The 16625-nt window shown below is 36.9% G+C and overlaps 1 protein-coding gene across 2 annotated transcripts; it reads left to right on the plus strand.

The window, feature by feature from the left end:
• Nucleotides 1-765: 765 nt before the first annotated feature.
• LOC116720938 (uncharacterized) lies at nucleotides 766-12394 on the plus strand. 2 transcript variants are annotated; one of them, XM_032564457.1, is made up of 4 exons: nucleotides 766-1616; nucleotides 5372-5446; nucleotides 5777-5852; nucleotides 6509-12394. In XM_032564457.1, the coding sequence occupies exon 4, from the start codon at nucleotides 6549-6551 to the stop codon at nucleotides 8502-8504; it is 1956 nt and encodes a 651-aa protein (XP_032420348.1). In that variant the 5' UTR covers nucleotides 766-1616; nucleotides 5372-5446; nucleotides 5777-5852; nucleotides 6509-6548; the 3' UTR covers nucleotides 8505-12394. The 2 variants fall into 2 exon arrangements, with proteins under 2 accessions (XP_032420348.1, XP_032420347.1); XM_032564456.1 differs by lacking the exon at nucleotides 766-1616 and adding an exon at nucleotides 4953-5078.
• Nucleotides 12395-16625: the final 4231 nt, after the last annotated feature.

Below are 16625 nucleotides of genomic sequence, written 5' to 3' on the forward strand. Positions count from 1 at the left end.
GTGTTTTCTTTTGCCTTTCAGTGGTTTTAATTATATGTTTCCTTGGCCAAGCACATGGTTGACCTTTGTTTCAACTAATATTATTTTTTCTCTTTTCTTTTGCAGCTTTGAATGTGAGACAAAATCTGTTGAAGAGAAAAACTTCAGTAAAAAAGATAAAGACTAAGAAAACTGAATTTGGAAAGTGAGGCTCATGTGGCCAAACTGACTATTAAAATCTGATCTCCATAAGTGGAAAATATCTCCTTATAATAAAGACTGAAGACTAGTATGGAAAACGGAACAATCAAAGCAAGTTGGGCTTCTTCTAATTCTAAGTGCTTCAATCCACAGATGATTATGAAACTGAATGATGTGGAAAAGGAATGTGTTGATCCAGCATCAAGAGTCCAAGAACTTCTAGATCCAATAAACACGTCATTCACTCAGGAAATGAAGATGATGACAATTTACTGGACATAATGACCCACACCTGACCACCTACCAATACTGAACATATTTTTAAAAAGCCCACAACACAACCAATATGGAACTCATCTTAAACCAACAAAAACAACACATTATAAACCATTATACACTAAGAACTAATGCAGAACTTATTCAGGGTTTCCTCCAGTTTATCATAAGCCTGGTGGGCCACCAGGCTTTACTTGTGCACCACCAGGCTAAGCATTACTAACTTAAGTCTTTTTTAAATGTTTGCAGTTTTAAAGACTTTATAGTTGGTGTTCAGGTCTTAATCTTCTAATCTTTCAATAACACATAATTATCAAGTGATATTTTCAAACTTTAAACATTTTTTAACTCAAAAACACGACTGGCTGCTGGATGAATGATTGAACTAGCACCCAACCACCGGGCGAGGCAAGTTTTCTGGGGGAAACTTTGTCATTCTTAAAAAGCAGACACTCCACCACCAAGCAATACAAAACTCATTTTACATCACTAAAAAGTAAATAAAACTCATTCCAAAAATCTACACTACGGCCCCAAACAACACACTTGTTTTCAACCACTAAAAAGCAAAACACATTTTAAATAACTAATACAAAACTCATTGTACACCATCAACTAATACAAAACTTAATTCTAAAAAGCCCAAATCCCATCATTAAAAAATGAACATTATTTTTAAACCACAAGAAACAAATATAAACTAGTTTTAAAAAGTGTTCACTCCACCATCAATCAATGTAAAACTCCTCCACCACCAAATAATAAAAAAACAACCAAACCGAACAGGTTATAAAAGTAGAAGATCCCATAATCTACTTTCTCTCTGGCATGCAGCTGGACGACTCGTTGTTGACCCTCATCAGCTCAATTCAGATGGTTGAAGGTCTGAATCTCAGTCCAAACTGGACAAAGTGTCCTTGTCCAACTTCACTGGTTCCGTCGTCTTTGACGCTCCACAGCACGGATCCACCTGGAAGGTCCAGAACATCAGATGAGTTTTGTTCATTAAGAATGTAAATGCTGTTCAGTCAGCTGCTGTGTTAATTTGAACACTGATGCTGATTTGACTCTAATTGTGTCCAGTTCAGGCTCTGCTGGGTCTGTGTGGAAATTAAAGGAGGTCTGAGTGAAGAGAGGCTCTCTGAGGACGGCTCCACCAGGTAAGACCTCCTCACTGACTGACTGATGGATAGACTGCAGCTAAACTTGCTGTGAGACTCAGTAAACTGAAACTAGTCAATCTCACCAAGACAACTGGACTGTAAGCAGAAAATGTAATACTTCATCATGATCACATAGTTACAAAGTAACACTCTGTCTACATCAACAAATTATCTTGAAGAATAACAGAATAATGAGGTTTGATGTAAACTTTACCTTTTATTAACAGGAAAACATTGTAACATGTACGCACTCTGGCTTTCTGTTTGGGAAATGTGCAGCGAGTCGGTCGGCAGAAACTTGAAGCTTGAATATATTCTCCACAGAAACGTAGTTTTGTAAACAGTTTTCAGATAAACATGTAGAGTTTTTAAACTCAACAAAAGAGATGCCACAAGTTACAACAAGGCTTGGAGAAAACGTTGTTACCTGTGATGAATCCCTAATTCACCAGCTATGCTCATCTTTGGCTTTTATTAAGGAAATCAAATGGACACAAACTTAAAATAAAAATAGATTTTATAACCGATTCAGCTCAAATACTAACAGCATTCTGATCATATTTATTATAGTAAAAAGATTTCTAAATATTTTTGTTCATTTGAGTTGTTTGAGCTCAGGCAGGTTAAATTAGGTCTGGATAGACCAACATGATGCAAACATCTTCCAAAAGTTTAATGTCTGGAAGAGACAACCAACCACAAACAGATTTTAATGTTAGGTGTTTAAAGTAATATTTTTAATCATTTAAATATAAATAAAAATCTATTTTAAGAACAATGCTAACGAAGGCAAGTGACCTTTGCCACCATGTTGAGTGTTAAAGACAAACAACAGAAATACTGATGAAGTGAAGGAAGTTATGGAGAAAAAATCCTTCAAAACTGAAACTAATTCCACAAACTTATTTTTTCCCTCAATGCTAAACTCACTGAGCCACATACCGAAGATTAAACTCTGACACAAGGTCGTAATTGTTTTTAAATGAACGTGGTTTTCATGATCAGTTATTGGAAAGTTTTTGATCGGTCATCCTCAGTTGCTTTCATCCAGGCTGTGGAATATTGGAAAAGAATATTTGAAATTGTTTATGGAATCAGTTTACATTCATCAGTCAGATGTTTAAGGTCAGCCACAGATTAAAGTCATAAAAGCAGTTCTCCATGTTTCTTTGGCAAAAGCCTGATTGTGAAGGAGGAACATTATTTTTTAAATCCAGTGGAGAAAGGTGTGGCAAGCAAATAACTTATGTAGGGATATGTTGTTAATAAATTTATGAATATGAAATTGTGGTCATTCTATCGCAAATAAAAAGAACAATTACAAAACCCTTCACCAATTAGTTATAAACGGAATTTGATTGCTTTTTCTAAATATAATTGCATTTTAAGTATTAAACTTATTTGTTACCTTTCTGAACAAGTAGCAAGTTGTGAATTTTTCATAAACCCTTTTAGTTTTGTTTTATTCATGTAAAGCTGTATTCTTGTTTTTATCAGAATGCAAACAAGTTAAGGATGTTATTTACAAAATGATGGGTGCAAACGAGACCAGGGGCACAGAGACGGCCTACTGTTGCTAAAAATAAGAGTTTATTCCTGGTAAACTTACTGATTCACATGCTGGGGTTTTTAAAGAAAAGTCAGAGATGAGCTTTTAATCAGATGAAAGTAGAGCAGAATTGTTTCTGTAAATTTAGTTTAATTAATTTATTCTGAACAAAATCAACTGAATGACTAAAGACTTCAGAGGACATGAGTGCATCTTTTAAATCCATGCTGTTACTGAGTGAATAATGTGCATGAAAACAAACTGCACAAACTCCTATATACCCACCATTACTGGATGTGTTTTAACTTTCTATCCAATCGCCACATTTACATGTTGGTGCAATAAAGTCTCATAATTTGGCCTCTTAGGATGAATTTACACCTGACACATCTGGCCAGCTTTAGACGAACCAGAGTTTGTTTCTCCTGTCATCATTTCTCCCTGTTGTGCAGGAGTTAATGCACTCATGCAAACCCTGGTTCCGACCAAACAACCGGGCCGAGACCCACTTTCTGAGGCGTCTCAGTTCACTTCCAAACCAGCTGAAGTGGTTCACTTCTGTGTGAATACAGACCGGCCTCGATCTGAACTAAATGAAATATTTGTCTTTGATTATATAATGGATGGATAGTACAATTAAAGCTAATGCTCCTAGAAATACGTGACCTGTACCATCATGGATGTTAATTGAAAAAGTACAACAAAAGAACACAAAGGAATTGCAAATACAGTTGAGGAAGATGTAGAGAAAAAAATACTCCAGGAACTTGAAATGTTTTTCCCCAAACTGACTGAACCACATGCCTCAAAATCTGGCACAAGATATTATCATTTTTAAGTAAGCAGAATTTTCCTGCTTGAACAGTTTTTTGAAATATGATCATTTTAAATAAATAATGATTCTCAGTGGAATAACAGACCATATCTGCTGATCAGAGTGTTTCTCTGGTTTACACGTTTTATGGACCTTAAGAAGACCTAAGGCCTTGTTTTCTAATTTGTGGCAGATGGAATATGGGGTAACTGTGTTATCAAATGATTTTATGCTGAAACCAAGAACTGTGTTCACATTCATGCCACAAAGTTCGGCCTCTTTCCAGAGCGCAATGGACTCTGCTAGGGCTTGTCACTAGTAGCAGGTGATGTTCTCTATTCTTCCTGGTTTTTACTTCCCTGTATTAATAACTTTTACTTTTGCTAAGCAAAGTTATTTTCTTTCTTTTCTTTCTGACTCATATGGGGTTTTCACAGACGTCAAGTAAATTTTTAATCATTGAAATGTAGAGCAGAATCGTTTTGACTGATTTGGTCATTTTAAACTATTAATTTATCCTGAACAAAGATTGAATGACTGAAGATATTTGAGGACGTTGATATTTTAAAGTTTAAATTAATTCTGTCACTAATTGAATAATGTGCATGAAAACAGACACTATGCACAAACTCCCCACATCCCAACTCTCAACTTTTAACTTTCTACTCAATCACATTTTGATGTTGATGAGATAAAATCTCAGAATTAAACCTCTTAGTTATTCCTCTGTAGGTTTTATTAACATGTTATTCATGTTGGAAAATATATTTTTTGGTATTGAAACAAAGGTTAAAAGTATCTTGAACTCTGATGAATTCTACACTTCATAAAGTTTTTATACAAGTTAAGCTGATTTCTGGTTGCTACAAGGAAGTATGCAAACATTTCACTTGCTTGAGGAAAGGACGGGTTCAAATATTTTCTGTATTGTTGAATGTGAGCCAGAATATTTATGATGATTTTTGTTTCATTCTGAAACAAAAACCATTTCACACACCTAAAAGTAGGTGTGTGTTTGCAAGTCTTTGTATATAAAAAGAAACGAGCCTAAAAGATCGCAGAACTCGCTCTCATCATCTCTGAAGAGGACCAGGAGGTAAGTTTTTGAGCAATGATTAATTTGTTTTCATCAGCATGATGTAGAACTGCTTTTCGATGCGTCTCTGCCAGCACACCTGAATCAGTGATTGGGCCCTAAGCAGGAATCTGTAGAACCCGACTACAAACCGATGAAGTAATTCAGCCAGTTGTTTCAGGTGTTGGACCAGGGACACATCTGACAGCTGCAGGACATCAGTCCTGATTCAGAGGATCTGGGCCAAAGTTTGTGTAGCTGATCATTTCTTTAAAACCAAATCCCACACAGTGACTACTTTTCTTATATTTTAGTGAATTGATCCAGTTTAGCAAAACTCAACACCCTGCAGAACCTGATCTACAGACAGCAGAGAACGTTCATCAAAGGTTTGTATCATTTTATTTTAATCTATGCAAAGGTTTTTTATTATTATTTTTAAATGCATTAATCAGATTTTAGAGGAGTGATGATTTAGTGCAATGTTTCACATCCCAGTCTAAACCTACTTTTTGTATTTTTATCTGAATTATTTTTCTCTTCTGATTTTAAACTTCATTTTTTGTTGAGACTTCTAACTTCTGTTTCAGACGTTGCTCATTTCAAGGTGCATTTTATGATCCATTTATCCGTCATGTTTTCCTGTTTTCATTTAGAAATACCTGAAAGTTTCCCTTCAGCAGAACAAGAATATGCAAATAGATTCTGTGTTATTTCAGGAATCTGTCAAACTATTGGAAATCAAACATTTTGAGATCATCTGGATCTGCAAATTGTTGCCAACACCAGACCAAGGTTTGTTATGAATCATCATAAGCTCAACAGACTTGTTTAAAAATATCAGTCATTATTATTCGTTGCTTTGCATTTTAGTTACCTGCTGCAGAAGAGACCAAATATCTACAATATTGGCATTAACAGCTAAAAACCAAAGATATATTTCACAGGACTTTGATTTCATTTCTTCCAGGATGTTGCAATGACTCTGATTGTTTCATCTTAAAATTACTGATTTTGTGGAACCTTTTTCAAATGTTAATCTTTCATCTGAGCCTCATCAAAGCACATGTTCTAACTGATTGAATGTCACAATACATTTTACGTTGTATAATATTTTGCAGTCAGATGTGGCCAAGCAGCTGTCAGACAAATTTATGTTTTATCATAAAATCATGATTTAATATGGAACCATTAAAACTAATGGAGGATTTAATCCTAACACATTTATGTGCAACAAAATCAGACATTAGGAAATATTTACATTTTGCTCAAAGTTTTTACGTCGTTTGAAAGCTTTAACACATTTTTCCCAGGAAGCCCATAAACATGGAGGATTGATGTTTTGAATTCATTAGCTCTTTGGCAGTGTAGGTGAATTTGAATCTTGATTAGACATAAAAGTAACAAGTTTTTACAGTTTCATCATTGTTCCTGTTTTCTTCTGACTCCAGGCAGATTGACACCGAAGAAGAACCAACACTGACAATCAGGATGTGCCTGTTATTGACCACACCTCTCTTCATTGCTGTGGTTGTAATACTTCTGTTACTCTGGCAGAACATCATCACTGTGACAGACTTAATGAAAGCAGGAAAGCAAGTTTCAGATGTAGTAATCCCAGCTTTGGATGATCCAAAGATATCAGGAGCATTAACACTAACCGTCACTGCAGTGTTCATTTTGACAAACTCACTGGAAACGACTCTGTTGGTTCTGGTTGATATCGCACTGTGGTTGCATTGGCTCAATATCCTCCCACTGAGAGAGTTAATTAGGTTAGCTACAGAGTTTTATCAGTCAGTCGTACCGGGAACAAATCAGACCTGCACTGATTCAAAGCCTGAGGCTAAACGATTGGCTGATGTTGTTAAAGAAAAAAGCACTTTACTGACTTCACAAACCGGACATGCCGAGATTTACAAACTTCATCTAGAAGGAAAACAGATCAACATTAATGGCTGCAAGAGCTTCACTTTTGGAGAGAAATCCATGAATTGTAACAGAAACATCATGGTTCTTGGAGCTGCAGGTGCTGGAAAGTCCACTGCCATCAATGCGATGATAAACTACGTTCTAGGCGTTAGATGGGAAGACTCGTTTCGGTTTAAGTTAGTGGATGAAGGTCAGTCAGACTCACAGGTTCACAGTCAGACATCAGAAATCACAGTGTACAAACTCTACCACCAGGAGGGATTCAGGGTGAACTACTCCCTCACCATCATAGACACTCCAGGCTTTGGGGGAATCGGCGGCGTAGACAGAGACAAGGAGATCACAGAGCAGCTGCGAAACCTCTTTACTAACCAGGAAGGTGTTGGTGAAGTTGATGCTGTGTGTTTTGTAGTTCAGGCAGGTCTAACTGAACTGACATCAACACAAAGATATGTGTTTGATTCAGGGCTGTCAATCTTTGGCAAAGATGTGGCAGAAAACATCAGGATCCTGGTGACGTTTGCAGACGAGCAGCAGCAACCAGTTGTAGAGGCCATCAAAGTGTCCGGTGTCCCATGTCCTAAAGGTGCAGACGGGCTGCCAGTTCACTTCAAATTCAATAACTCAGTGCTGTTTGCTAACAACAAATCCTTAGTGGCAAGAATTTGGTCCAATGAAGAGAAAACCTTTGAGTATTGGAACATGGGGACAAAGAACATGGCCGGATTTTTTGCTAGTTTAGCTAGCATCAAAACCATAAAGTTAACAATGACCAATGAGGTTCTGAAAGAAAGAAAGCACCTGGAAAGTACAGTGGAGGAGCTGCAGAAGCAGGTTAAACTTGGCTTAGCCAAGCTGGAGGATATCAGGGAGACAAACGACAAACTCAAAGAGCATGAAGCAGAAATCAGAAACAATGAGAACTTTGAGTTTGATGTTACTGTAAGAAAGAATGAGCAAGTTGATATTTCTCACACTGGGATGTTTATCATGAACTGCATGCAGTGTCATGTTACCTGTCACTTCCCTTGTAACATAGAAAAAGATGAGGATAAAAAAGGATGTGATGCAATGGACAAAGATGGATACTGTAAAAGGTGTCCAGGGAAATGTTTCTGGAATGTGCATTTTAACCAGAGCTTCAGATGGGAATATCAGGAAATTTCTGAGAAGAGAACATTGAAAGAACTGAAAGAAAAATACGAGAAAGCCTTTGGACAGAAGGTAACCTTAGAGGAGCTGATGAAAAATCTGATGTCAGAGTATCGATCTATGCAGGATGATGTGGTGAAACTGATTGCAGAAGCTGCAAAGTGTCTGTACAGACTGAAAGAGATAGTCCTGAACCCAAACCCCCTTACTACTCCAGAATACATCAACATGCTCATTAAAGGAGAGGAACAGGAGGCCAAGACAGGCTGGAAGGAGAGAGTTCAGTCTCTGATGAAACTGAAGGAAAAGGCAGAGATCATAGCTAAAGTAGAGAAGGGAGAGGAAATCCTGGTGAATCAATAATCTGCTGATGCCGTCACAACAAATCTAAACTCAGAACTGTGCCAAGGTGAGACTAAAATAGGTTTACTTCCACAAGTGGAATATGATGTGTGTATGTATTTATACTGATGTGGAAAAATTACAATAAGGTCACACCTGCTAAATGTATTGCTATATGTTTATTCTGAGTTCTGTATACTGTAGTCCCACTAAGCTAAAGCTATTTGGGTTTCATGCACAAGGTTGGACGTTGTTTCCCCCAGCTGCCTGGGAACCAGCCTGATTCCCAGGCTTTGGATCCCTTTTGTATAAAACTCATGTGTTGTCTCTGCATGGCAGAGCTTTCCGTTTCAGACTTGCTTCATTTTTGATTGTCCTACAAGCTCTCTAAGTTGTGTGCAATTCATGAATAAACCTGATTGAGTGATTTTACCTGAACAGTGCTTGGAAATAGTTTTATTTCCACGATAGTTTGGTGCCGTGACCCGGATCCCTTGACTGGACATCCGAGGACGTCGACGAACAGCGTTTGGCCAACCTGGACTAGACTCCAGCCTCAAACCTCGATTAGGATTTGAGAGAGACGAGGGCTGTTGGTCGGCTCCACGGCTCCAGCGCTGGGATCAACGAACTCAAAACCACTGTTATCAGGTGGGAAATTCACTCAGGCTAACAAATTACTTTTACAAATTCTAAATTATTAAATCTAAATTAGTAAAGGATCCTATAAACCTTTCACCCTGGGGAATGGAGATTGTTGGTGTTAACAGGAAAAGTTGGGTTAAAGTCCCACAGGAAAATTTTTTTTTTAAATATGTAAAATAAAATTAAAATAAAAAAATAAGTAAAAGAGGAGATGTTAAAGTCCTTCCAAGATGTTTGGGTTCGAGTCCCAAACCGAAGAGAAAAAAGGAACCATGGGTTTCTAGGCTAGAGTCCTAGTTAAAGTCCTTATTGGTGAATAAGGCAGGTATTTTCTTAAGTTTTGGTTTTCTAAATTGAGGGAACTAAACCTTTAGAGAATCCTAAAGACCTTTATCAGAAATAAAGGCCCCTCTTTGAGGAGTAAGAGGCAGAGCGACCACAAAGCTGATTTGTTGGATTCTGCGAAGATATTTGCAGTTTAAAGAGGAAATCCCACCCAATTCAGGAAGAATGGGTCTACGTGGTTCCAGAACGCAATCTCCTCCTCAGGGTGAATTGCTTAACTATGTGATAACGAAATATGGAGGAAAAAATTAACGTAAAGAAAATACATTAAGAGAAAAAAAAACAGAGACTAAGAGTCTTGTTGATCTTGAGAAACATAAAGAAAGTTTAGAAATGCTAGATGAAAGAAAATGACCGTAAACTCTAGTTTCTGGCTCCCTACCAAAACACTTTTCTGCTCAGACTGCTGAGCTTGTGGCACTAACAGAGGCATGTAACCTAGCAGCTGGTAAGTCTGCCTCGATATTTTCTGATTCGAACTATGCATTCAAAATTGTGCATAGTTTTGGAGTTATATGGAAACAGAAAATTTCTTAAAGCGGATGGTAAGCCTATTCTAAACTTTTCTCAAGTTGCAGATTTGTTGGATGCTATCATATTACCTGCTGCCATCTCTGTGACTAAATGTCAGGCTCACAAAATTCTGATGATACCGTTGCCGTGGCAACGCGAGAGCTGATATGGCAGCAAAACAGGCTGCACAACGGCCTTCAACGATGAGCTGCCCTCCTTCCACACTTCCCCTCTCTGATATTGAAGCACTACAGTCTTTTGCTTCAGGAACAGAGAGGCGTGTTTGGAAATCCTCAGTGGCTGTTTTTAAAAATGGAATATGGATGGGTCCGAATGGCAAACCATGCCTTCTAAAACATTTTTTTCCACACTTAGCAAAACTAACTCATGGTTTTGACCATGTTTTGAAGTCTGGAATGGTTGCTGCACTTACAGCACACTGGTTTACAAAAGGATTCAGTTCTTTTGCACAAAGACACTGTCAAACATGCATGATTTGTGCAACACACAATACAGGGAGAGGTGCGAGCACATCTCAGGCTGCACAGCCTCCACCTGACAGACCTTTTCACTATATGATGATGGACTTTATTGAACTTTCCCCTGCTAAGGGGAAGAAATTTTGCTTTATCAGACATTACTTTGGGTTTATTTAAAATGAAACGGACATGGGAGCAGATAAAAAATGGGATTGGGGGCTTAAAGAGAGACAAGGTAAAAATTTAAAGGGAAAGAAGCAGGAGGTATTAGAGGACATGATTGTTTTAAACAACAATGATAAAGAAAATATACAAGTTTACCAAAACCTGTAAGTTACAGCTAAAGTTTGGTTGACCTATCATTCACCAACTTTTTTCTTAGTGTTTTTCAAAATTATGCAATTTTATCTTAATGATGTCATAAGATCATGAATAAAAATGTAAAGAACCACCTGGAATTTTCTCCATGTAATGTTGTATCCAACTAATCCAATTGTTAGCATGACTTTGGTTTTAATAGGAAATTCTTTCAGTCACCCAAACTGTAGCAGCTAAATGCGTTAGCCACCTATAAGGTTCTGTTCAACGGGAGATTATATTTCATTTGGTTGGACAGTAAATTGTATTTTAACAACAGAAAAATTTACCGTACCTTAAAGTTTTCAATTTAATTAATTTTTCTCCATCTTTATGGTGTAGCTAATTTAGACTTTCTAATTATAGGGAAAATTTGTATCTTTAGCATATCTGTATGGTAAAGAGTACACAGCAGTTTATCGATCAATGTAAATGGTTAAGACCAATAGGAATGTCAATGGGCTAGTTTCTCAGGAGATTAGATTACGACTCATGAAGAAGCAGACAGATATTGGAAGTTTGCAGTTGTTAGTAACTTGTATTTATAGTGCAAAACTATCTACATATTTACAATAATCAGTGAAAATATCTGAATGGCCATTCAAGTAAAATGCACAAAAGAGAAAAATAAACAAAACAACCAAAACACAAAAAGAGTTCAATAATCAATATTCCTTCAACCCACACCCTTCAGTAAATCAACCCAAAGCTGGGGTTTGTGAGAGGTACCAAGCAGATGAATCCAAAAGTGCTTGGACTAGTGCAGGTTATGGAGTGGGAAAACCTTCAAAGATCAGAGTTGGAAAAAACCGTTTGTTGGCTGCAATGAGCCTCCTGCCAGCCTGGCAGGAGAAGCAGAAATCTTCACACCATAAAAGTCCAATCTTTTTAGGCTCAAGTCCTGGACCATTAGCTCCCCATCAAACCTGGCCAGTTCTGCACTTTATACCTCACACAAACGCTCTTTTCCCCTCAGCCTGAATGATGGTAGGCGGCTCCCGTAGCTGCAGCTCCTTTCCAGCGAGTCCCGTCTGTTTTACATGCTTATTGCTCACAGTAACATGGCTACCGAATAGGCTGTGGTAACCAGTGTGACCTCCAAAATGTCTCAGCGATTGGCTATTGAATAATCTTGCAAGTATGATCAATATATGAGAACTAGCGTGAGATTTTACCGTGGGAACAGAGAACCGAAGAGACCAAGGAAATGGGAAGATGGAGGTTGGATTTCACATTTTACTCGGGTCTGAATATAGAGAATCAGCTTCTCTGCACCTCAAACCTGGAACAAACTCTCAGAAAACTTAAAAACAGCTAAAACTCTGAGTTCCTTTAGATCAAGGCTTAAACCCAGCAGAGTTTATTATGAACCATAATAAATGGAACATTGACCAACTTATTGGGTGGTTTGAATGATGTCACTTGACAAACTAATGTCTGTTACTGGTTGTCACAGTTGTTGACTGTATGATGTGTTCATGATGTTTTTGTGTTTTCATGATGTAAATAACTCTGAGCTCCACTGTTGCAGATATATAATATACAAAAACAAATAAACTTGATTGATTTGAATGTCTTGTAATACTTGATCATTTTTGGCATTAAGGCCTTGGTTTATACTTAACTAAAAATTAATTATTTCTCTATGTAATAATCCTGAAGGTTTTATTGGAACTGGAAAAATGAACCTGATTGTTGCAGGATAAAAAATATACAATATAACATTAGTGTCATCTTCAATATAACATTTGTCAAAAAATCCTTAAAGTGAACAGACTAATTATTACCTCATGTTTTCACACTGACACCAACCTCAGACTCCAGTGGTATCATTGCTTTTATTTTTTGTCCAATTTAATTAATTTTTTTCTAACGGCTTAAATTTTGGATTCAATTGCATGAAAAGAGACGTTATTACATTCCTTTGGTTCTTTGGTTTGTTCCTTTTCTGATGGATTATGTTCTACAGGTCTTGGGATGTTCAGTGACAAATTTATTAAATTAAATTCTACACACTAATACTCCATTATGACTGTGGATTTTTTTTATAAGTATACTAAAAATGAAAATAAACAATAAAACATATATATGCAATCAGATCCTTCACATAGTGCATTGTTGATGTGGGACTGGAGTTAAAGACCTTCTGCTCTACAGAGTATAAATAATGTTCCTTTGTGATTCTCCCATTTATAAGATCTTCTATCAGGGCCAATGAATTAATCAAGGACATAAACCCAACACAGAACTGGAAATGGGTTTGATTTGACCAACATTTTAGTGAAGTATTCTGTGATAACTGGCATTATGTGTTTCATCTTAGTATTTATTTCAGTTAAATGATAAAATATTTTTCTCAGAGTTGTATGATATTATTTAAATCAGGTCTATATATTGCCTGCATAGTATGTGTGGAACTTGTTCCTTCACAAGGAAGTCAGATGGTAGGATTATTAATTATGGTGAATATATATTTAAAGCTAAGACACATGACCTGTACCATTATGAATGTTGATTGAAACAATACAACAGGAAGAGTTAAAGGGGATACTGATAAAGTTGTGATAAAGTTGAGGAAGTTATAAAGAAAATTCCATCACCACCATCATGGAACAGAAGTGAAAGTATTGAAAAGTTTTTCTTTTTTTGTTGCTAGACTCATTGAGCCACATACCATAGAGAAAACTCTTTCACAAGCATTTAGTCATTTTTAAGTAAACAGAAGTTTCCTAGTAGAAAAGTTATTTGAAATTCTCTGTGGCATATGCCGAAGTGGAGGCATGCAGGCGAAATCCGTCCCGCCATGAGAGTTTGTGTCGCCGTCTAGAAGGCAACATGAATGGAATCTTAATGATCAGTTAGTCTTAACAATCAAATCAAACATCTTTCAGTTTCCTGCCAATTTGTCAACATGAAGAGGTTCAATATTCAAAGTAGTCATTGAATGGTACAGGTTTTTATTAGCATTTGAACAGTCTAATGCAGGGGTGGGCAACTCCAGGCCTGGAGGGCCGGTCTCCTGCAACCTTTAGATGTGTCCCTGCTTCAACACACCCGAGTCAAATAATGAGGTCATTAGGTCAGAATCTGAAGAGCCTGACTGCACTGAGGAGGAGATTAAACTATTTGATTGAAGCAGGTTGAACCTGGGAGACGTCTAAGAGTTGCAGGACACCGGCCCTCCAGGACCTGGATTGGCCACCCCTGGTCTAATGTGTAGTTTTATCAATGGTTCAACATGAGAACAAGTTTTGTGCATCTTGTATAAGGAATTATTTTACATAAAATGGCTTTTGTCTTGGTCATGCTGCAGTGGACCAGATATAGTTGAAGGAAGTTTTCTGTACATGTTTTCTGTATCTCAAGGAAACTTAAGAGGCTCGACACACAAGAAGCACAAAGGTTTTCCGCCACTTGAGGTGAACCCAACTCATGCTTTTTTTGGAAGTTCTGAGTCTCTGCTGAGAGTCGATGAGCTAAATGTGCTCCGAAGGATTCTGCTGTGGCTGAAAATCATTAAACTTTGCGTTTTTTCTGTTCAGCTTGTGAATCTGATTCTGCTGCTGTCAGGTAATCTGGAAATGTTTTGATGCAACAAGCATGTTGGAATCTGAAGTTCAAGACTGAAAATCAGTTTTGATGATACAATGGAAAGATGTAAAATGGGGAAAAATGGCAGCCAACACTTTGGCGAATAATTTAAAAAGCAGCAGGAAGAACATTCACTTTAAAATGATCACTTTCATAAACCTTGATTTAAATATAAATCATGTACTGACATAAATAATGAACTGATGTTTAGGAGTTAAAATAAGGTTTTCCATTTAGACTTCAACAAAACAAACTAAAGACAGCTACCCAATAGTTTGATATTCATTCTAAACATTTCAGAAACAGGTATCCATACTCATCAGTATCATCTACTACAATTATCAATAGTTCAAACTGATAATATTCATGTTCTGCATGAATATAAAGTTAATTTTGGTGTTGGAAGAATACTCTGCCACGTTCAGTTTCATCTTTCCTGCATCACGACTGTTAAAGGAGGATTCAAACACAGCGGCGCCATCTGATGAACATGCAGGTAATTGTCTGATTCATTATTTGACTTTTTGGAATATAATAATTAGCCGTTGTAACGAAAACGTTTATTCTGAAATTAGTTAATTTGTTAATATAGAACCTGTTTGCCTTTTTTCTACTCCTGACTCATTTATAGAAAGTTAGAAACTAAAGGAAACCTAACACACATTGACATCACTTTGTTCTGTAATCTTATTTATTTTTTCTCAGCTGTCTTATTGCTTTAAAACACTTTTTTTTAAAGTTGTAGATTAAGGAGTTTTTGTTTCTGTAAATAAATGAAACCGGTTGAATATTTTCTCCACAGAAAAGTAGTTTTGTAAACAGTTTTCAGATAAACATGTAGAGATTTTAAACTCAACAAAAGAGATGCCACAAGTTACAACAAGGCTTGGAGAAAACGTTGTTACCTGTGATGAATCCCTAATTCACCAGCTATGCTCATCTTTGGCTTTTATTAAGGAAATCAAATGGACACAAACTTAAAATAAAATAGATTTTATAACTGATTCAGCTGAAATACTAACAGCATTCTGATCATATTTATTATAGTAAAAGAATTTCTAAATATTTTTGTTCATTTGAGTTGTTTGAGCTCAGGCAGGTTAAATTAGGTCTGGATAGACCAACATGATGCAAACATCTTCCAAATGTTTAATGTCTGGAAGAGACAACCAACCACAAACAGATCTTAATGTTAGGTGTTTAAAGTAATATTTTTAATCATTTAAATATAAATAAAAATCTATTTTAAGAACAATGCTAACGGGGACGTGCCGTGGTGGCGTAGCTTTTAGTGCGACCCGTATTTGGAGGCCTTTAGTCCTCGACGCAGCCGTTGCGGGTTCGACTCCCGGACCCGACGACATTTGCCGCATGTCTTCCCCGTTTCCTGTCAGCCTACTGTCATATAAAGGACACTAGAGCAACAACAAAACCCCTAGAGGGGTAAAAAAAACAAAAAACAATGCTAACGAAGACAAGTGACCTTTGCCACCATGTTGAGTGTTAAAGACAAACAACAGAAATACTGATGAAGTGAAGGAAGTTATGGAGAAAAAATCCTTCAAAACTGAAACTAATTCCACAAACTTATTTTTTTCCTCAATGCTAAACTCACTGAGCCACATACCAAAGATTAAACTCTGACACAAGGTCGTAATTGTTTTTAAATGAACGTGGCTTTCCTGATCAGTTATTGGAAAGTTTTTGATCGGTCATCCTCAGTTGCTTTCATCCAGGCTGTGGAATATTGGAAAAAAATATTTGAAATTGTTTAAGGAATCAGTTTACATTCATCAGCCAGATGTTTAAGGTCAGCCACAGATTAAAGTCATAAATTTAGTTATTTTAAATTAATTTATTCTGAACAAAATCAACTGAATGACTAAAGACTTCAGAGGACATGAGTGCATCTTTTAAATCCATGCTGTTACTGAGTGAATAATGTGCATGAAAACAAACTGCACAAACTCCTATATACCCACCATTACTGGATGTGTTTTAACTTTCTATCCTATCGCCACATTTACATGTTGGTGCAATAAAGTCTCATAATTTGGCCTCTTAGGATGAATTTACACCTGACACATCTGGCCAGCTTTAGACGAACCAGAGTTTGTTTCTCCTGTCATCATTTCTCCCTGTTGTGCAGGAGTTAATGCACTCATGCAAACCCTGGTTCCGACCAAACAACCGGGCCGAGACCCACTTTCTG

This window comes from Xiphophorus hellerii, chromosome 6 (genome assembly GCF_003331165.1).
Source record: "Xiphophorus hellerii strain 12219 chromosome 6, Xiphophorus_hellerii-4.1, whole genome shotgun sequence".
Classification (NCBI taxonomy): domain Eukaryota; kingdom Metazoa; phylum Chordata; class Actinopteri; order Cyprinodontiformes; family Poeciliidae; genus Xiphophorus; species Xiphophorus hellerii.

What these genes read in the sequence shown, in the direction of transcription:
- LOC116720938 (XM_032564457.1), top strand. Translation starts at nt 6,549, where the DNA reads ATGTGCCTGTTATTGACCACACCTCTCTTCATTGCTGTGGTTGTAATA.